This window comes from Polypterus senegalus, chromosome 7, assembly GCF_016835505.1.
Source record: "Polypterus senegalus isolate Bchr_013 chromosome 7, ASM1683550v1, whole genome shotgun sequence".
NCBI classification, from domain to species: Eukaryota; Metazoa; Chordata; class Cladistia; order Polypteriformes; family Polypteridae; genus Polypterus; species Polypterus senegalus.
Window position 1 is genome coordinate 175,850,969 of NC_053160.1, and position 23,653 is coordinate 175,874,621.

Below are 23,653 nucleotides of genomic sequence, written 5' to 3' on the forward strand. Positions count from 1 at the left end.
CTGATTTCTTATTCTTTTGCATGTTTGTCACACAAAATGTTTCTGATCATCAAACACATTTAACCATTAGTCAAATATAACACAAGTAAACACAAAATGCAGTTTTTAAATGATGGTTTTTATTATTTAGGGAGAAAAAAAAATCCAAACCTACATGGCCCTGTGTGAAAAATTAATTGCCCCCTGAACCTAATACAGTAACTGGTTGGGCCACACTTAGCAGCAATAACTGCAATCAAGCGTTTGCGATAACTTGCAATGAGTCTTTTACAGCGATATGGGGGAATTTTGGCCCACTCATCTTTGCAGAATTGTTGTAATTCAGCTTTATTTGAGGGTTTTCTAGCATGAACCGCCTTTTTAAGGTCATGCCATAGCATCTCAATTGGATTCAGGTCAGGACTTTGACTAGGCCACTCCAAAGTCTTCATTTTGTTTTTCTTCAGCCATTCAGAGGTGGATTTGCTGGTGTGTTTTGGTTCATTGTCCTGTTGCAGCACCCAAGATCGCTTCAGCTTGAGTTGACGAACAGATGGCGGACATTCTCCTTCAGGATTTTTTGGTAGACAGTAGAATTCATGGTTCCATCTATCACAGCAAGCCTTCCAGGTCCTGAAGCAGCAAAACAACCCCAGACCATCACACTACCACCACCATATTATACTGTTGGTATGATGTTCTTTTTCTGAAATGCTGTGTTCCTTTTACGCCAGATGTAACGGGACATTTGCCTTCCAAAAAGTTCAACTTTTGTCTCATCCACTCCACAAGGTATTTTCCCAAAAGTCTTGGCAATCATTGAGATGTTTCTTATCAAAATTGAGACGAGCCCTAATGTTCTTTTTGCTTAACAGTAGTTTGCGTCTTGGAAATCTGCCATGCAGGCCGTTTTGCCCAGTCTCTTTCTTATGGTGGAGTTGTGAACACTGACCTTAATTGAGGCAAGTGAGGCCTGCAGTTCTTTAGACGTTGTCCTGGGGTCTTTTGTGACCTCTCGGATGAGTCGTCTCTCGCTCTTGGGGTAATTTTGGTGGCCGCCACTCCTGGGGAGGTTCACCACTGTTCCGTGTTTTGCCATTTGTGGATAATGGCTCTCACTGTGGTTCGCTGGAGTCCCAAAGCTTTAGAAATGGCTTTATAACCTTTACCAGACTGATAGATCTCAATTACTTCTGTTCTCATTTGTTCCTGAATTTTTTTGGATCTTGGCATGATGTCTAGCTTTTGAGGTGCTTTTGGTCTACTTCTCTGTGTCAGGCAGCTCCTATTTAAGTGATTTCTTGATTGAAACAGGTGTGGCAGTAATCAGGCCTGGGGGTGGCTACGGAAATTGAACTCAGGTGTGATACACCACAGTTAGGTTATTTTTAACAAGGGGCAATTACTTTTTACACAGGGCCATGTAGGTTTGGATTTTTTTTCTCCCTAAATAATAAAAACCATCATTTAAAAACTGCATTTTGTGTTTACTTGTGTTATATTTGACTAATGGTTAAATGTGTTTGATGATCAGAAACACTTTGTGTGACAAACATGCAAAAGAATAAGAAATAAGGAAGGGGGCAAATAGTTTTTCACACCACTGTATGTGCTTCTCATGTGAATGGTTTTGATACACTTGGTCTAACATAGTAAATATTATTTTCTCATTCATCAGTTTCCTTAACAATTCTAGAAATATTTTGCCATCCATCCATTTTTCTGGACCTAAATTCTAGCTTTGTTGCTTTGGGTACAAGCAAGGCATCTGACTTGACAGACAAACCAGTCCATTACAAGCCACATTCATACAGGACTAAGCATGGCCTCAAAGAGTGGTAACTTGTGGCATGCTGATTAACACATCTAAATAGGAACTTTTACTGTACTTTATTGCACATGACAGTAATGATTATGTAAACATGTAACATGCATTCCATTATAGATAATACTTTATTTGTCCCAGTGGGGAAATGTAACTTTTTTTGCAAAAGCTCCAGAAATATTTAAATAAAATAACAACACCAAGCCCCTTACAAATACTCGTAAGAATTACTTTAGACTTGGCTAAAGTTCACAAAGAAGTCAGAGTGATGCACTCACTATAAAGGCATATTTCTATAGGTATGAAGGTGCCTCAGCAGCTTTTCTTGAAACACTTCTGTTGAATAATTAATTAGTTGGCTAAAGCTCCTCCATGTTGGCGTGGCAAAGAGAGGATATACCACAATGCTCACGATGGCCGTCCGGTTTGCTTTCATTCTCTCCTCCGATACGACCTGAAGTGAGTCAAGAGTGTGTCTAGTAATTGAGTCTTTTTTCATAACGTTTTTTTCTTAAGGTGATTATTACCAGCCTAGCATACTACAGCGTATAAAATCTCATTGACCATCAAAGAGTCACAGAGCATGAAAAGGCTGTCACTGCCCAAAAATAAAGCAATATATAGGCTAATTTAGTTTTACCAATTAACTCTACATAAACTACTTTGGAATATTAGGGGAAATTGAATTAAAAATAGAAATTCGAGGTTAACTGAGGGTGAATGTGTATAAATCCATGCAGTGACAGACCTGGTAATGAAGCATAGCTCACTAGAGCATTGAGGTGCCAAAACTAATTAATGGATCACCATACTGCCCTCACGATTGTAATATTTATTTATAACTTATATTGTTTATTATTTTTCACCATGCTTTAATCATTTTTCTCCACAACAGGTGTTTGAAATATTTGGACCAGTCTTCCATCCCTATTATATTCTAAGGTTTAACTCATCGGAACATATTGCAGAAAAAGACATCAAAATGAAAGACATAATGTTTTTTGCCCCAGATGTGAAAGATTTGACAGAATATATATTACCAGAAAAACTTCAAAGGTATGTTGTTTTTGGTAATGAAATGAAATGTAGGTTATTTATTTATTTGCAGAATTTTCTAACTGCAGCTAACAGTTTCTCAAAAACTGTTGCCAATAGTTTTTCGATTTTATTAAGCTCTATGTTTAAGATAAGTAACGTCCAGCAAAGTGGGCCATGGAATAATTGGAGGAACAGTATGAGATTCTGTTTAAAATTGCTGGGTTATGTTCATTTGTTTTCAGGTTTCCCATTGTATGTGTGAATAGACCCTTCAATGCAAAAAAACAGTATTTAATAAATACTTTTGCAATTCCATTGCATTCCTATATCTTACTCCAGCAGTCATCTACCAACTTATTGCACTACTAGCTAGAGCTTACCATCAGTCATTGGTTTATCTGAAGGTGCTAAACAAGTGCACAAAGCTGCTCTTGTAAACCTGTTAACTAATCCTTTACTAACAGTAATTCACAAGTTGTGAGGTTTTAAACATTAGACTTTGGCACTGTCTATCTAAACAGTCAGAAACTAACAGTGCTTTGTGCCACCATTTGGCACTCATTATAGGTCTATCAGAACAAATCTGGCAGTAAGTGTAAATATATGCCATCTTAGAAAGATGGTGACCACTAATCAGTTGTACAATTTTACTAGGATATGCTGTAGGAACTAATCCACTGGGAATCAACAGAGAAAGAGTGAGAGGAAGGGATGGAGATAGTGACACTGTGGAAGGGAAGGATAGAGTACAGGCAAAGCAATAGGGCCATGGAGGATCGGAGAAGGATGTGATTTCTCCAGGCCAATAGGTGGCAGCATGGAGTCTCCAAATGGAACAGAGGCTATAGTGTTGCTTGGAATTCCTGACATATCAAAGGATATCCCATATATTGGGTTGGGGGTTTAGTGCCAGTTGTAGCCCATATAGAGCCATAGGTGGGGATCCTTAAGTTACCAAACCCTTTACCTTGGGGACTCCCCTCACCTCCCCTCAGTGCCCATAGCATTCATGCATTCAGTATTATTAGACTTCAAGGACCATGTTGGGGGCCGGTACAGGCACACCTTGAGTTACCATAACTGCACCCCTCAGTGTCCATAGCACCATTGAGATTTCCGAGCACACATGCCTTAACTTCTATTTACGATGCCCTAAGAGGTCACCTATGTTGCCTAGTGGATTATCCGGCTCTGTGAGGGTTATAGGAATAGGAAGGACTGCTAAAATAAATTGTTGCTTGGTGGCTTTATAGGCATAGATGGTTACCTCCTATCTTAGAAATACTTTCAAGATTCCTGTTGCACCTACCTAGCTGATAGTGGAATTTCTGTTTTAACTTAATTTTGAAATATTGCAAGTATACTTAATGTTCACATTTATGCAGTTGTATTTTTTTTTTATAAGTTCTTTCATACTTTTCTTCCTTGTCAAAGTTCTCTGTCCTCTGGCAGTCATTCTGAAATTCTCTATATCCATTTTTTAACCTTCCTCCGGTCCCTGATAACATTCTGTAATTTATTATAAACAAACAGGACCTTTTCTCTAGTGTACTTGTAGCACTCTGCATGAAAGCATTCCATGATACTGGAGTCTAATAAGGTAAAAGACATTTTATGCTTCCTAAAGGGATCATAGGCATAATTGAAGACCAGTGCTTGTGAAAGTTCACTGTACAACATGCATTGATCTTTCTTCTGATAGCTTCTCATCAAAAGAATGATAGATCTTGACCCTTTATACTCTATATACTTCTAGTCAGCACTGACTGAGAAAGCAGTCACAGCAGGAGATTTATTAGCCTGGAGGAAGCAAGTTCAATTATATGCTTTCATAAAATAAGTAAACACAAAAATTATTAATTTGTTTCGGTATATTAAAGAGGTTTTATTATTGTTAGTAATCACAGCTTTTCTGAAATATAACTAAAGGGGGTTATATGGTATTTTTGCATGCAAAAACTGTACAGTGTTGCTGCCAAAAGGCAAATAATATTTTCTGTTTTGCAAGCAAGTATTAGTTTAGTTATGAGAGAATGTAACATCATCATGGTGTCTAAAAATGATTAAAAAATATTAGGAAATGCATGCTGTGAAGAGTAAAGGTTACAGGTGATTTTTATCAGCAGTGATGTTTTTAGAATAATTGGGAAGATGAACATTAGAACTTTTCCTGGTTAGAATATGAAAGACACCCACAGTCTAAACATCATGTCTAATCTAATTGCCCAATAATATTTTCCTTAATGAACTTGAACACCAGGAAGCATTTTCCTGTTATTCTTCTTAGTATTTATACATATACTTTCTTTTTTTCACCTTCATTGGATAATGCATTTTGTTGATTTGTTTTACAACAGTGTATAATAATTTCTGATGTAGTTCTGAATTTAACAACTATGTGTGTTTTTTGCCAGTTAAATTTTATTTTTCACATATAAATTATACATACAGTTAAATATGTAGTGAAATGCTTAGTTGGTAAATGTATAAATGGGAATGGAAGTCTGTCAGTTAATGCTTTGGACAGCAGACTACTAAGGTGTCTTTTCTGTCCATGTAACCCGTTCCCTATATTTAAGTACATTTTGTGTGTGTGTGTATATATGTATGTGTATACACATATACAGTATATACTGTATTTTGAAGAGTAGTTAGATATGGAAATTTATATTGGAAAACAGTATGTAAAATTAAAAAACCCTTGTAAAGGTACCCCAGTTTTTTCCATACGTGTAATAAATATACAGTGTCAAAGTAAAGTATGTGAACACTTTGGAAGAAGCTACATTCATGTATAAATTTGTCTTAAAAGATGGTCCTCCTCTAAGTTACAACAATGAGCAAACAATCTTTGAACTAATAACTTATAAATGGTTGTGGTGTTTTCTTACACATAATGAAAATATCACTAAAACATTCACAGTGTAGTTTGAAAAACATCTGTGAACCCCTAAGGCCGGTAACTTCAACAAAGATTAACTGGAGTCAGGTGTTGGCAAACATGGAGTCTGATCAGTGAAAGGAAATTGAAGGTGCGGTTTAGAGATACTTTGACCTATTAAAAGAAAAACTGAGAGTAGTGGCTCTGAGGCTAAGGATCTGCACTGGTATCCAGAAGGTTGCCAGTTTGAATCCCTGTTACTGCCAAAAGAGATCCTAGTCTAATGGGCCCTTGAGCAAGATCCTTAAACTGCAATTGCTTCAGGGTCCTGCACAATGGCTGACCGTGCTCTCTGACCCCAAGGGTTATACGAAAACTAACAAGTTCCTAATACAAGAAATTGTGTAAGGTGAAATAAAGAACAAAAAGAGACTTGAATCTTCTATTCACTAGAATCATCTGTTGAAATGAAGTATGCTTCACTAAAAAAGCTTTTAGAAGAGCTACAGTCAAGAGCTGTTGACTTGAATAAAGCTGGAAAAGGTTACAAATGAATTTCAAAGAGTTTAGATATTGATGAGTTCACAAATTGTGCAAATTGAGATGATTTATTACTGTGACTACTCTCCCTAGAAGTGTGGGCCCAGTCAAGATCTGATTAGGCACAATAAAGAATGTTCAATGAGGTTACAAAAGAACAGTTAAAGGCTTTTCATCACTTTACCATGCAAGTCATTGAATAGGCGTAATGTTCATGACAAAACACCAAGCAGTTGCCGCTGCTGTCCAAAATGAGCAAAAAAAATAACCCCAGACCTGAAGTTTCACAAAGATTCCAGAACACTACTGGAGAAATATTTTGTGGACTGATGAAACTAAGGTTAAATTTATTTGAGAAGAATACACAATATTCCATCTGGTATAAAAAGGCACTCTATCCGAACATGAAAGCATCATTCCAGTAGTGAAGTGTTATTGAGGGAGCATCATAATTTGGGGCTGATTTGCTGCCTTGGGGCCTGAGCAGCTTGCAGCTATCAAGGGGAAAATGAATTCACAAATTTATCAAGGGATCCTACAGGGTAATGTCAAGGTGGCTGTCTTCCAGCTGAAGATCAGTGGAGGCTGGATGATGCAGCAGGACAATGACCTTAAACATGGAAGTAAACCTACTACAGAATGGCTTCAAAAAAAGAAAACCCACTTTTTGGAGTGGCCTTGTTAGAGCCCTGGCTTTAAATCTACAGAGATGCTGTTGAGTTACCCCAAAATAGCAATTCACACCAAGCAGCCTAAGAATATGGCTGAGCTTAAACAGTTCTGTAAATAATAACGGTCCAAAATGTCTCCTAAACATTGTGCAGGTCTGATCTGCTGCTACCTAGTGCTTGTTAGAGGTTATTGCTGCCAAAGAAGGTTTGACCAGTTATTAATTCCAGACGTTCACTTTTTCCACAACACACTGAATGTTGGATGGGTTTATTCAATAAATACATGAAAGGTTGTAATTGTGCTTTTATTAGTTTAAGGATATTTTGTTTGTCTGTACTTGTGATTTAGATGAAGACCAGTTAATGCAGCAAACCAGGTATATTTGGTTTACTGATAACTCTAGATTAATTTTATAAGAGTGAATGTGCCTTGTATTGGACGGTGCTCTACCTAAATTTGGTTTCAATCTTTTGCTCCTTGTTTCTCTAATAGGCCCACCTCAATGTTGAAGTTGATTAAGCAGGTTGGTGAAGAAAGGCATCAGTATTAAATAGAGTCAGGGTTATAATTTTATATATTTCAGAGAGGAATTTCACCCTGATGCAATAACAAATGGATGGCGGGACGGGAGGTTGGGATTATTGGAGTATTTCAGTGTAGGTTTTGTAAAGAATGATATGATTATCATTGACAACCATGGTTATCTTAACATGTGCATATATTGAATTTATTCACTGACATTTTCTCTCTAGTAACTCAAAAATCACTTTGTTAGGTTTGTGACATTTGCTGTTGTACGATTTACATTTACATCAGTATATGGACCATTAGTTGGTTAATGACATTTATGATTAAAACTTAATAATCAAGTTAATTCAAATTTCAAATGTCACATACCTTTTTTAGACTTTTTCCAACCTGAAACTGAGAAGTGTGATTTCATAAAAATCACTTTAAGATTGTTAATTCAAAATTTCTATACAAAAACCTACTGCCACATAAGTAATCAGACTTTGCTATTGCTTATTGTTTTCCTCTAGGGGGCACTAGCACCTTGGAGATACATTCGTTTTGCAAATGCGGCGTCTTAAGTAACCAGAAACTATATAGATATAATATTAAAAGGCGGTACCCATCCCTTAATGATACGATGGTAAGAAATCGCATAGGAGAAATAACTTGGCTTTCTTTAATGACAATTTACACTGCATTACTGACGAAGGAAGCCATAACAAGACTTTTGACCGAAGTGGGATCTCAATGTATACAGCCTGCCATTTTCGTCGCTGCTCTGGAAGGATTTTCAGGATTGGATGATGGCATCTCCCATCTATCCGTCAGTTTCAGAAGTGTGCCAGGCAATGTTCCAAGGCTTTATACTCTTTCTTCATGTGCAGGCCCTTACTTAGGTAAATCATGCCATTCCAAACAATGCAAAGAGAGAATACAATTTCATGCTGACTCTGGCACACAGAAATAGTACACATTGCCCATTTGCAGTTGTTCTTAACTTGTCTCGTTTTAAGATGCTTGACTAACAATTCTAAATGATAAGTCCCTATGTGCTAATTCTGGCTTTGTGTTAGCTGTACATATGAGAAGAACAGAAAAGAAGATTTAAAATATTTGCACAGAGCACAGTGACATATTAAACTTATATTCTGATTATAATTATGCATTTGTAGTAATGCAAAATTAGTTATTGAATTGGATTGATTATAAATGTAGAAATTAGTCATAACTGAAGTGACTTCACAATTACTCCAGTACCAGTCAAATTTGTGTCCAAAGTGCTTTAGTCAAATTTTTATCGTTAAACTAGTAATAAAAATATTTTGGTTTCAAAAAAATCGAATGAACGATAAAAAGTTGGTGTTTGCTTATTCCTTGTTAGCAATTAAGTAAGCCCACTAATTGCATGTCTCTTGAAACTGTGCTTCCATTAATGCATTGCATGACACAGGATTAGAGAGATTTGCCTTGTTTTCCAAAACAACTAATGTGGCCAATTTGGAAATTTGTGACGCTAACTCAATCCAGTTTTGTTTTTTTTTTTAAATAGTGTTTAGTCAGTTGCGTGTAAGGTTGGCGCCTTGTACAAGGTTAGATGCTGTATAGTGCATCCAGTAAATGTTCTGTTTATTTTATCTTTTTTGTTATCATTTAAATAGAAATTTGTATGTTGCAAAATGCAAAATTGAACAAAACCAAAAGCAGTTTTCATGTGTGAAATATTGTGTTGTTCATTAATTTTGTTATTATGCATTATGTTGAGTACATATCTTGTGTTTGTTACCTACCCCTAACAAATAATTTTGTTTTTGTTTATCCGATGTATAAATTGTTTTTAAATGGTTACCCTCCTTTTAAAAGAGCATTGATTTAATCTTTCTACCATTTAAAAACTTGGGGCAGTTTTTTGGGCCTATTCTGCCATATGATTTCGAACAAGGCTGCCTAGGGTGAGGCTTTTTCAGTGGGTTTAGACCGCCAAAGAGTGTAGGTCTGTTTTTTGGTCCATTTTGATTTGTCAGAAGCAAGAATCCAAGCAGCCCTGAAAATGCAACTAACAATTTTGCAGTGCTCTGTATATGTGACAGTATTGACCCTGTGAATCTGTAGCTATGTTTCTAATAATTCAAAGATAAACACAGATATCCTGTTCCTTTATTGTGGCTATATTTGGCACTGTATTGAATAGAAATAACCTTGGCACTCGCTCAGTTTACTCAGCTGACAGTTGATTGGTGAAAACTGCTTTCTCAAGGCTCGTGTGTTTTTACTTTACAACTTATTCTATAATGACATAAAAGTGGCAATAATGAAAGTCTTATTTTTTGCCTTGAAATTGCAGTAGGATCTTCCTTCTCTAAGTTAATCTATGCATGATTTTTCAAATCAAATCAAATAGCCTTTTATTGTCAATTCACTATATGTGCAAAACATACAGGAGAATCGAAATACTGTTTCTCTCTCCTCTTCGTAGTACAATAAAATGTAAAAGTATAAAGTATAACATAAGATAAATAACATTAGAACTTGTAACATAGACCTGTGTATAATGTGCAATAGTTATTAGTGCAAAAGCCAATTACAGAAAGAAAAAAAAATACGATGAGAAGGTGCATTATAGAGTAGCTTATGCAATGTACAAAAAGACAGAAACTTAGCAGCAGATGTAATATTGAGTCCTTATATAATACTAGCTGAAGTAGGGTACTTGGTATTTAATGACTCTTGTTACGGTCCAGGGCAAGGGGGGGGAAGGTAGTGGACAGAGTTCAGCATCCTGACAGCTTGGTGGATGAAGCTGTTAGACAGTCTTGTGGAGCGGGCCTGGAGGCTCCGGTACCTTTTCCCTGAGGGGAGGAGGCAAAAAAGGGAGTGAAAGGGGTGGGAGGAGTCACCAGAAATGCTGATGACTCGTAAGGATGAGATGGGTGTGGAAAATGCCCTTGAGGGAAGGCAGTGGGGCACCAATGATCTTACTGGCCGCATCCACTATGCGTTGCAGGGACTTCTGCAGGAGGCAGTTCAGTTTCCATACCACACAGAGATGCAGTTAGTGAGGATGCTCTCGATTGTGCCCCAGTAGAAAGAGCACATGATGGGGGGGTGGAACTTGTGCTCTCCTCAGTTTGCATAGAAAGTAGAGGTGGGTTTGAGCTTTCTTGGCCAGTGATGTGGTGTTATCTGACCAGGAGAGGTCCTCTGAGATATACATCACCTGGAACTTGGTGCTACTCACCCTTTTCACAGCTACACCATCAATGGTCAGTGGGGGGTGCCGTGAATGACCTCTCCTGGAGTCTCAATCTCTTTGGTCTTTCCCACGTTCAGTAAGAGATTGTAGTCTTTACACCACTGGACTAGTTGACTCACCTCGTTCCTGTAGTTGGCTTCGTCATTGTTGGTGATGAGGCCGACCACGGTTGTGTCGTCCGCAAATTTAAAAATGTGATTGGAACTGTAGATTGGTATACAGTCGTGGGTCAGCAGGGTGAAGAGCATCAGGCAGAGCACACACAATTGTGGGGCCCCAGTGCTCAACATGATGGTCTTAGAGGTGTTATTGCCGACTCACACATTTTGTGGCCTCCCTGTAAGAAAGTCCAACACCCAGTTGCAGAGAGTGGTCTTGAGTCCCAAACGGCTGAGTTTTTGTATTAGCTGCTGGGGAATGATTGTTTTGAATACTGAACTAAAATCTAAGAACAACATTCGCACATAGGAGTTCTTTGAGTCCAGGTGGGTGAGGGCTGGATGGAGAGCAGCAGAAATGTCATCCTCTATGGACCTGTTTGACCTGTATGCAAACTGAAATGGATCATGAGAAAGGGGAAGAATGGACTTAATGCTCTGCATAACCAGCCGCTCAAAGCATTTCATGAAGGTGGAAGTCGGTGCTACGGGCTGATAGTTATTATGGCTAGATGGGAGGGGCTTCTTAGCGACAGGAATAATGGCTATGACTTTAAAACATGTGGGAACAACAGCTTAATCTAGGGAGATTGCCCCTTGGGGAGTGTGGGGGGTTTGTTGTTCTGTGCCCGTGTGCTCTTTTGTGTCTCGACCCGGCCAAGGAAGTCATTTAGGCAGTTAAGCAGTGTGATGTCACTTTAATACGTCTGTGGTGGGGGTTTGTAATTAGTGAGGGTTTGGATGCCACGCCAGAGAGACTGTGGATCTCTGGTGTTGCTGAAGTGTCCAGATATTTTCTTGCTGTACTTCTTTTTTGCTTCCCTGATACCACGTGACAAGTTGACTCTGGCTGTGGCTAGTCCTGCAGTGTCACTGGCCCTAAAAGCTGTGTCACGGATCCTCAGAAGTCTGTGGACCTCTCCTGTCAGCCATGGCTTCTGGTTAGCACGAACAGTGATATTTTTGTAATGGGTGACATCATCAGTACATTTTGCAATGTATGCTGTAACTACCTCAGTGTACTCCTCAATGTCTGTGTGGTCATTGTAAGTGGCTGCTTGTTTGAAAATGTCCCAGTCTGTAATGCTAAAACAGTACCTCAGAGCACTGGAGGTGCCCTTTGGCCACACACATATCTGCTTTTGTGTTGGTCTGATGGTTCTCGCTCTGGGTCTGTATGCAGGTCTCAGCATAATGGTGATGTGATCAGAGAGACTTAGATGGGGGAGGGGGGAGGTCTTGTCGGCTCCCTTGCAGGTTGTGTACACCAAATCCAGTGAGTTGTCTCCTCTTGTAGGAAAGTCCACATGTTGGTGTAATTTGGGCAATAAAGCTTTTAAATCTGTGTGGTAGAAGTCTCCTGCTGTGATGAGGAATCCATCCGGGTGCACTGTTTGTTGTTCACTAATGGCCTGGTAGAGTTCATTAAGCGCCTCGCTCCTATCGCTGGTGTTAGCGGTTGGAGGGATGTATACAGCGGCAAGCAGAATCGATGCATATTCCCTCGGTAAGTGGAAGGGTCGGCACTTAATAATAATAATAATAAACTCTGCCAGTGGAGAACAGTGTCTATGCACAACGATAGCATTTCTGCTCCAGGCATCTCTAATGTAAACACACACTTCCCTGCCACAAGTCTTACCTCCATCCATAAAGACTCGGTCCGCTCAATAGCATGTTAGCCCAGCTACCTGGATAGCAGAGTCCGGGATATTGTCATTAAGCCAGGATTCCGTAAAAATAAAAACACAGCAGTTCCTCACATCATGCAGAAGCTGAATGTGATCTATTTTATTGTCTATAACGTACATTGCCCGGCACCACCTCTCTGGGTAAGATACAGCAGACGAGTCTGGTGATGTAATAGTCCAGCTGAGAAGTCCCAGGCCCCGAAGCATCTCTGTAACTCTCTGGTCCAAGATGTGATGTTTGGTTTTGTGACTTAAAAGGCAATGGCGACAGTATGTTGTAATCAACGGTGTCGGTTGACTACGCTCGAACTCACTCAAACATTCGCACAAACATAATGAACACAAACATTCACTAAAACACACATTCAGTACTACATACGAGAGAGGGGCCGCTGCGTCCGATCGTGCTGCTGCCATCAGGATGAATAGGCTGTATTATAATAGGTTGGAGACCCACAATCCCATGCCAAAAGTAAAGCCCAGAAAGTACTATTTGTTATAAATCCTTATTTTTTGGCTACTCTTGTAATATGTAACATGCGCCTCTTTATTTTGTATACATGAGTTTTAACAGTTAATGTCTTCTTAATTAGTTTTTGTTAAAAACAGAAATTGCCTAAGTTACCTTTTGATGAGCATTTGGAAGGAACCATTAACACCAGAATCAAATGTTACTTTTCATCCAAATTTATTATTTTCATAAAAAGATTGTATAAAACACAGAAAACTGCCACCATGCTAATCATAATATAGTTGCCTTAGCTGACTAGTTTTGCATTAAAAAAAATTGAACTTCCTTGTAAAAATTATTTGTTTGTATCATAATCCCTATGCAAAATGTTTATATAAAAAAAATCGCATTTTAGCATTTTTCTTTTAAAAACAGTTTAAAACATTATATTTGGATATTTGTGCACCTCCATCTTCAAAATGGATTTCTTAGATGATGTCATTTAGGTTTGTTTTCTTCAATTTCTGTAACTCCTTTTTTTTATCCCCCCCTTTCTGCAGTGAAAGAGGCTCTGATGCGTCATGGAAAAATGATCAGGAACCACCGCCTGAGGTAAAAGAATGGCAAACTACATATTTCTATTTTATGACAGTCTAAAGCTAAATATTTTCTAACAGAGTAAGTACAGTGTGACTCATTTTATGGATGTCTGGGCACTGCTACATCTTGTGAAATGTTTTCAGATTCAGTACGCTGGATAGCATTTTTTATTAAGATATCAGTAAAGGAAAATGTTTCCATTTGCCTTAAATATGGAAGTTAGTATGTCTTCAAAGCAAATTGTAACAGATGAGTGTTGAATGTTCCTGCAAATTAAAATAATTAGTGTTTCTTTTTTCTTAATGTACATCACAACCTTGACTGTCTATTCTCCTAAGAAATGTTAAATGCAAGTTTGTTACAGTTAGGTCCATAAGTATTTGGACACTGACACAATTTTCATAATTTTGGCTCTATAGACCACCATAATAGATTTGAAATGAAGAAATAATTACGTGATTGAAGTGTAGGCCTTCAGCATTAATTCAAAAGGTGTAACGGAAGTATTGCATGAACCATTTAGGAATGACAGACATTTTTATACATGATTTCCCCCAATTTTCAGGGGCTCAAAAGTATTTGGACAATTGACTGACAAACTGTTCATAGCCAGGTTTGAGTGGGTGCCTCATTCTATTATTAACTATTAAGCAGGTAGAAGGTCTGGAATTGATTCCAAGTAAGGAATTTGCATTTGGAAGCTTATCACTGTGATCTCTCAATATACGATCTAAAGAGCTACCCATACAAGATAAAGCAAAACAAACCCTTTAGAGAGATAGCAGAAACACCAGAAGTGGTCAAAACAACCATTTGGTACAGAGAAGAAACACACTGGTGAGCTCAGCAACACTACAAGGGCTGGACAACCATGGGAGACAGCTGTGCTGAATGATCACAAAATTCTTTCCTTGGTGAAGAAAAATCAATTCACAACATTTTGGTAAATCATGAACACTCCCTGGGAGGTAGGTCTATCATTACCACAGTCTACAATCAAGAGAAGACTTCATGAAAGTAAATACAGAGGGTTTACGACAAGGTGCAAACCACTGGTAATTCTCAAGCACAGGAAGGTCAAATTAGACTTTGTCAGAAAACAATTTTTAAAAACCAGTCAAATTTTGGAACTGTTTTCTTTGAACAAATGAATATGTACCAGAATGATGGATGGAGAAGATAAGGAATGGCTCATGATCTGTAACAAACCACATCATCTATGAAACGTGTTAGAGGCAGTGTTATGGCATGGGCATGCTTGACTGCATAATAGAAGTGGGTCACTGGTGTATATTAATGATATGGTTGCTGCTAAAAGTTGCAGGATCATTTCTGAAAAGTACAGGGCGATTCTGTCTGCTCAGATTCAGACACATTCTGCAAAATTGATAGGACAACTCTTCACAGTACAGATGGACAATGAGCCAAAACATACTGTGACAGCAAACCAAATGCTTTTCAAGGCAAAGAAGTGGAATATTCTTCAATGGCTAAGTCAGTCAATTGACCTCAGCCCAACTTGACATACATTTCCGCTGCTGAAGACAAAAGTAAAGGCAGAAAGTCCATTGAACAAGCAGCACCTGATATCACCTTGTAGTAAAGGCCTAGCAAAGCATCAGTAAGGTGTAATCGTAGGTTATAGACTTCAGGCAGTCATTGACGGCAAAGGATCTCAAACAAGTATCGTTATATTTATGATTGTTAGTTTGTCCAAATACTTTTGAGCCAATGAAAATGGGATGGGGGTGGGGGGGTATATATAAAAATGGCTGTCTTTTCTAAATGGCTTATACAATGTTTGTGTTAAATGCCTTAAATTAAAACTAAGTCTACACTTCAGTCACCTCTTGATTGCTTCATTTCAAATCCATTGTGGTGGCACACAGGGTTTAAAATTATGAAAATGTATAAATATTTCCAGATCTAATTGTACCTTTTTAGTGCTTCTAATTTATAATGTGTTCTGAAATGTTAGTAGCTAGTTATTTTGGTAAAAATGCTGACCTTCAGCTTTCCTTACCTCACAGTTGTCATAAAAAAGCAAATGTGCCATGACACTGTTCCTCTTGTGAGTGGCAAATTCACAGACCTCTGTAGCCATTTTTGAGTAACAATTTATTAAGAATCCAGTCCTTGAACATCAACAATTGCCAGTTCTCCTCCTCACCACCTCTACCATCATCACCACCTTTGTGTTTACACATCACAAATTGATAGAATAGTTATTAACAAAGTAAATGCAAAATGATCAGTCTGATAAAATAAAGGAGAGAAAACCAAAACCAAAAATGTATTTATTTATTTATTTATTTATTACTCTAAAAACACATATATCCAATCGCTGTCACATTGACAAATTTACAAGCAGTGAAGTGTTGCATATTTTTTGAACATGCAAATAAGACTTTCAGTTACTCTGTACACTATAAATCTCCAAATAAGTGAAATCAATTAATGACATTTATGAAAAATCCTCCAAACACCTCACTTTAACAGTTAAAAAGAAAACAAGCCCTCATATTTCTATATGTAAAAGCAACAGTATTCCCTTACTTTAAAGAAGTATGAGAGGGCTTCTTTTCCTGGAAAGTCCATACATACGAACATTCCAGTTATGAACTTTCAAAGATGCAAATGTGCATGTCTATTAAATTAAAATTATTTAAATAAGTGGAAAATTAAAAATTGCATTGTAACTTCAAAACTCGAGGCAGTACACGTGTCTGCCACTAAGCGGAGTGCAAAACCTACAATCTTATTGCTTACATTCTTAGTCACATGCATGCATCCTGTACAAGTGGTTGTGCTTTTGGCTGTATCTCTGTTTACACTGAGTTAACTCACTTTATTTCAGTCCTAAGGTGTCTGGAATTAAGTGTAAAAGCAGCTGTAATGTACTGCTAGGAAGTGGCAGGCAATAACAATGGGGGAAAAAAAGTAAAAATAATTGAGAGTAGAGCGGGGAGAAAAGATGGTCTTCATTGCTCGTTTGTATAAAATGAACCGTTCGACCATCAGCACGATTCTAAAGAACAAGGACAAGATCATGGAACATGCCAGCTCGCTAGCCGTAAGTGAGTCTACGGAGATCAGCTGACTGAAAACATGGGGGGAATTGCCACCCCCAAACGCCGCTCTTGCTTCTCAGATTAAAAAAGTAGACAGAGTTCATGCACAAGTGAGAAAACAGCAAGTGAACACACAGCCAGGTCAGTGCCCAATTTGAAATGTTCCCCACAACATCCAGCACCCTTTCATTGGGTAGGTAAGTGAATATGTCTGGCATCCCTGTATCAGTCAGATACTACATATGTCAGTTGTGGTCTCTAGAGATTGCAATTGAGCCAAACTTAAATATCTGTGAGGCAGAAATAAGTAAAACGTAATAAATCTTTTCCTTTACTTGAGGTTTATATATATATATATATATATATATATATATATATAAACACACTACATATGTTCTACATGCTAGCGTACTACTGCTTTGTGTGCATTATTCGTGTTGCCTCATGCATCAACATATGTATTCATGTATAACAAGCTTCGTATGACCGAATGCATTACACATGTGTGTATTTAGAGTAAAAATCACCACGGAAAATTCCATTTGCTTTAAATTAACTTGGCTGTTGCTGGCACAACACTCAGTTGGTAAATTCTGGAAGGAGCAATAGTTCTTTACAAAGTAGCACTTCCACTACTTCAGGTCCACTTACCATGCCCTGCCTGTGCAGTCTGCATCTTTAGACGTGTGCTGGAGTCTGAACTTATTTCATGTGGACATGTTAGTAAATGTGAGACGTGTTAATACCAGAAATGCTGCTTCTTCTATTCCTGCCCACACACTGTGTTTTACATAGAAAATGATTATATATATATATATATATATATATAGATATATAGATATATATATAGATATATAGATATATATAGATATAGATATATATATATATATATATATATATATATATATATATATATATATATATATATATATATATATATATATATATAGATTATATATATATATATATATATATATATATAGATTATATATATATATATATATATATAGATTATATATATATATATATATAGATATATATATATATATATATATATATATATATATATATATATATATATATATATATATATATATATATATATATATATATATATATAATATAAAATAAAAACACTAACCCATATTCATATTGTCTTACTAGGCTGTTGATTTCAGTGATGATGAAAAAGAAAAAGAAGCAAAACAAAAGAAAAGGAAGCCTCAGCAAGCAAAAAAGCAAAACTTTTCCAGTAAGTTCACTTTTCTGTAGTACTTTTTGGGTGAATACCATTTGAGGGAATTTGTACAATAAACATCAAATGTGACCCCTTTCTGCAATTATTATTCTCAGATTGGTTATTCTTTAACAGTTATTATGTAAATGTTTTTACATCTCTTAAATATTGGCAATAATGCTGTAAGTGGCCATAGTATTAATGTTTCACCTTTTGCTCAGCTATTTCCAATTATTGCTTTTTATTTTTCTTTGTTTTTACTTATTGTTGCTAGATACCTGATACCTGTTTTAAAAGGTACAGATTGTTAAATATTTGAAGTCAAGAAATGGCATGACTATGTAAGAAATAACAAATCCCAGTTCTGTGGATTCAAAAATCGGTGGGAGTCTCCCAGGTTAAGCCTTTGAGGTACCAAATTCAGCATGGATGTTCAGAGACCAACATCTTTTACTAGCCAGATTCATAGCCTTTAATCTCTTAGTCTTCGCTACAATGTAGTGAATTAAAAACATAATATGGGCGATCACCCTAATCTTATAGTCTTCAGTTAAACAAATTGTCTATCGACATTCTGAAAACCAGAAAAAAAGAATGGGGTACTCTGTAAAAACCTATTTCGGTTGAGAAGATTCTGTGGGCCTTTTCATTGTCCATCATTTTAATGCAGAAAACCATTTCTGACATTCCTTGGCCAGAAAAGTAATTGGCTAATGTTTCCTTATGCCTTCATGCAGACCCAAAATGTGTAAATTCTATCTATAGTTTAAATGCTAACAGTATTTTGTGCAAGGTGCTAATTTCATTGTCTTGTGCGAGAAATGCTGGTCTATGTGCAATGCACTTCATTGTGAGCATGAAATTGTTCTAACTTCATTGTGGCAGTATCTGCTCAAAATTTAGCGAAGTAATCCTGCATACTGGCATTGACACAAAAGCATTTATTTGCTGCATGAGGAAATTTATCTTCATTTACCCAAACACAGACTCGCACTCGCCAGCCTTCACAATAGGCCTCAAAGACTTTTTTAGCAAGTCAAAGACCTCTCATTGAATTGTGTGGGCTGAGAGGGACATCCTTTACTTCCAGTTAGGAGTGAAGGGTATAATTGAAAATCTTAGGGTGGTCGATACTTCAAACACTAAGCTGCCATTACAATATGGAAATTTAATGACTTTAGTATAGCTAATAGAAGAAGCATGTTTTTAAATGATTTAAAAAAAATAGTTTAATATCTCCTTTCTCAATTTCTTGAATTCTTCTAAAGGTAATCTTCTCTTTTTATACTTCCAACTGGATGCATGTTTCAGTTTAGTCTGTATCATCTGAACTAAACCGTTACTTTTGAACTAAAAAGACTGACAAAAATACTATTTTTTTTTTTTTTAAATCAATACACCTTCATTATTACCTGTGTAAGAAAGTTAAAAGAAAGCATTGACTAAATGGTAGTAGAAAGCTTTTCCCCATCCCCCACAAGTAAATGGGCAAGTCCTGTTTGTACTGTCTACTTAAAATGAAAATGTGAGGTTCTTTAAAACAAAATATTGTGTTACATTGCAGGCTTTTGTTCAGTTGTACAAAAAAAAATTAGCAGTGATGTATGCAAAGGATTGACCGATGCATAACCTTGGCTTTTACTTTTAATATAAACCAAAATAAAGTCTACCAATTACAAATGGTTTTAGACATAGAGCTTAATTTGCTTAAACTTCACTTCATTTATCAATTGCACAGAACAGCTGAATGCTGTAGCAAGTGGACCTCTTTGTGCCACCCACACACTCTCTAATTGTATATTCATGCCCTCGGGATCACTGACTTGAACTGTGCAAGTGTGGAGTAATTTAAGCAAGTCAGTAGAAATTGTTAAGACTAATGAATTGTCACAATGCATACAACATTTATGGAAAATATTCTTTACTGTTGGGTGACATGAATCTTATAGATTTTATACAGTATATCAGTCAAAAATATCTTCATTTATCTTATTTATCAGTCACTCAAACAAGCTACAATTTCTTTGTTTTTAACCAGTTCCTGTATGGCAAGTTCCATCTTCTGTTCTATGTGCTGCGACCGTTCTATAATTCATTTGCCATGCTCACTGTTATGGTGCCATAGGCAACATGGCAATGTTTGTTATTTTACATATTTAATAACTAGAAACAGTAATAGTAAATGTTTCCTGCACTGCATGAAAGAAATATGTCTAAGTGTCTATATGTCTGCACGCACTTGTGTAATTTATGCTATGTACTGGAAAAAAAAACACAGGTTCAGCATATACTTTTTCTCAGTCCCCCAACTCCACCGCCAACCACTATAATCCTTACTTATCCATAATTTGAATTATCATTCACTATGAGTGAATTTACAATCACCAGTTTAAAGTTGATATCACATTGTGTGACTTTTAGTCATGGAGAATGGCAAATGTGCCAACTGCTGTTACCAAACAATGTCAACTTAAATGACTGAAAATCACTGTGCATGTCTAATTTGCCAACTGTGTGCCAACCTTCCAGCACATTCTTCCTCACCCCTTTTTGTAACAGCCAATGCATGTTTGCCAGACAAAGCTGGTGTTTTATGAAGGGCTACGATGAGTTTAACTGGAGTCATGGCCCTTTTTTCTTTTTTCCTATTCTGTCATGATATGTAAAACATGAGACATCAGACAGATAAGCTTCTCTTCTGTTTCTGAGATCCAAAATCTGCATGTTCCTTATTCCTCATCGCTTCATTATGTTTACTGAGCTTCCAGGTGAGCATTTATTGGTGGTCACCTCTAATGTACACAGAGCCCAATCCCTATAATTAAAGACAAAATTAAACCTGTTTGATTTTGAATGAGCGAGTTACAGACTAATTGGAGTGAGTCGTTTTGCATGTTACATTACACAACTCGAATCAAGGAAACATGCTATTGACTGCCTCCAACTCACTAAGATTTTGTAAATCAAGGCTACAACTAAAAATTGTTGAAAAAGTCATGCCCTTAACAGCTCATTTTTGGGATATCACAGAAAATTGGACCACCAGGAGAAAATCTTGACAGAGATTGTGAGAAAGTTCAAAGTGACAAACCTCAAAACTTTATATAGGCCACTGAGGTTATGTGTCATAGAAGTAATGAACATTACAACTTTTTCCTGGAGAAAGTAGAGTGAAGTGACACCTTTTATTGGCTATCTAAATAGATTACAAATGCAAGCTTTTCGGCCAGCTAAGGCCCCTTCATCAGGCAAGGTGTAAATTTTTCCCGTAGATTGTTCGCTTCATTCTTTTGCCTATAGTTACTTGTTTAGGCTACAGCCCACCCTAACCCTATAATAAATAGACTGATTAAAAATATAGATCACTTTTTTATTTGAAACATTTTAGCAATTCTGTAAGTGTCTTTTCCTGAAAACATCCTTCTCTTTTAGACACTTCAAGAGTTTTCTGTTACAGGTAGAGCCCAAAAATTGGATAAACCTAACATTACCTAGGTAAAGTTCGTAGGTCCAAAAGACCTGAGGAAAGCTGTAATAAAATATGAGTTTCTAACTTCAGCTGGGTAATCTTGGGTTTATCCAACCCCAAGTAGTTAAAGATGAATTTCAAACAAAAAAGATACTTTTAATATACTTTATTACTGTTATTCATATTATAAAGAGTAAATAGATATTGACAACATAAAACACTGAAAAGCAAAGCTATTGGTCTATCTACAGTATGTTAGAACACTCATGTCAAAATCAAATTTAGTCATGCTACTTGTTTGAACAGGATACGGTTGAATGGCACTTGGAAATGTAAAGAATTCCTGATGCTGTGCATTTACATTTTATGGTCTTGCATCTTTTTACAACGATACCTTTTTATAGCCTTGACTGCCGGAAAATGACTGGGTATTTGCTAGATGGCGTAATGATTTTAATTTTTTCTTTTGATACTGCTCTCTAATCAGTCAGGGCTTTGTCACAAATCAAAAACTGATTCCTGTTAAAGTGTTCGGTGATTGCCCCGTGTTTATTTCCCAGTCTATTTAACCCTTTTTGTGTACTTCTACCGCTGCAAGGATGTTGCGGAAATCTCCTCGACCTCTGTCATCATCCGGGATTTGAACTCGAACTGTGTCTCCAGTCTTAGCCGGAGGAAACTTGGAGTTAGACAGGCACTTCATTTTCTTTGCTTGGTTTTCGGTGTTTTCCTTGGCTTTACGTCTGTTAGATGTGAAAGCTCACATATTCCAGTTCCCCTGCATGGCTCGGCACAAACCCTACATACACCTTCCAAGTCTGACTCAATTTGCCTTCCTTCCACCTGGGTACCCTCACACTTGGGGTCCTGTTTGTTTTCTTCGTCATTTATTTCCTGGTTTCCCTCAGTGCTTGGCTCCTCCTGTTTTCCGTCGTCACTGCTTGGCTCCTCCTGTTTTCCGTCGTCACTGCTTGGCTCCTCCTGTTTTCCGTCGTCACTGCTTGGCTCTTCATCTTTATTTATGTCAATACCTTCATTGTGGCGTTAACTCATCACTTTGTCTAAGTCTTCCTTAAGTTCTTCTTCTTCAGCAACATTCTTGGGAAATGTAGCCAGACCAACCTTAGTGTCACAACTAAACTTAACTGGGTAAGGAGAATGCTTTATTCCATCATGATAACTTCAATTTTTCATTAGCTGAACAAATCTCAGTCCTTTGGACCAATGGTTACAATTTGTATCAGCTATCCACATCATGAGCATATTCTGAACATCTTGATTAGCCCATTCGACACTACCCTGTGATTGGCTGGGCCATGGCATACCATGTATTATTTTTTTAGTCCATCCCACATAGAGCGTAATTCATTTATTACTCAGCAGACTCTCTGCCATTATCTGAATGCAGAATTGAAGGGCCACCAAAAATACAAAAGATATGAATAAGATTTGTAGCTACCTCTTTAGTGGTTTTTCGTTGTAATGGACGTAGCTGCACAAATTTCGTCAAATGATCTTGGTAAACTGTGATAAATTTGAAGTTGTTTGCATATCAGTTAGATCTACTTGCCCGCAACTGTTCATCTCATTAAAGATCATTGATCTCACAACTAATTCTCTTTTCTGTGAGTTAAGTTTCTCGCAAATAGAGCTTAATAACTTCCTGTGTCATATGCTTCTACTTCTTAATAAGTTTGACATCCTGTGCTTCCCACCATGTCCTGTAGAGAAATGGGTATCGTGCAATGCATCAAACATCTCTTTGTTTGTCACAATGCATTAGACTGATCTGGTCGAAAAGGAGCGATAAGCTTCTCAACTATTCTAATGGTAAACACATGAAACCATTTCAGGCTTGAACAGCCCTTAGATGTTTTAGAAGCTGATGTCTTTGCAGATTATAAACTCATTATATTCCCCATGTGTCATGGAGAAACTATTTAACTGATTTGCAGAAATTAACTGATCAAAACTTTAATAAAAACACTTTTTAACCTCACACTTAAAAAAGTATAACATTGATGTTGTCCATTCAATGTAAATTTTCTCTTTTAAGCAACTTAAGATTAGTCATTTAGTGTTGCAGCTTGAAATATTTGGTTTCAGATCTCAAAGTAAAAAAAATTGTACCAAATTAAGTTATGGTGGAGGGTATAAACGTAAAAATCCTATTTCATTTAACTTAATATTTTAGGTTGTTCATGTGCTGTGTTTGAGGGGCCGTTTGTATATTCTTTCGGTCGAACTTTCCAGTTTGATGTCTTTCCAACTGCCAAAA

At 37.0% G+C, this 23,653-nt stretch overlaps 1 protein-coding gene across 1 annotated transcript in view; it reads left to right on the top strand.

The window, feature by feature from the left end:
• The window catches only part of LOC120533029 (H/ACA ribonucleoprotein complex non-core subunit NAF1-like), a 65,572-nt gene that overhangs the window by 28,678 nt on the left and 13,241 nt on the right, over positions 1–23,653 (top strand). The window contains exons 6-8 of the mRNA XM_039759643.1: positions 2,700–2,860; positions 13,559–13,610; positions 17,834–17,921. Coding sequence (XP_039615577.1) covers positions 2,700–2,860; positions 13,559–13,610; positions 17,834–17,921 — 301 coding nt within the window. The remainder of the gene's footprint in view (positions 1–2,699; positions 2,861–13,558; positions 13,611–17,833; positions 17,922–23,653) is intronic.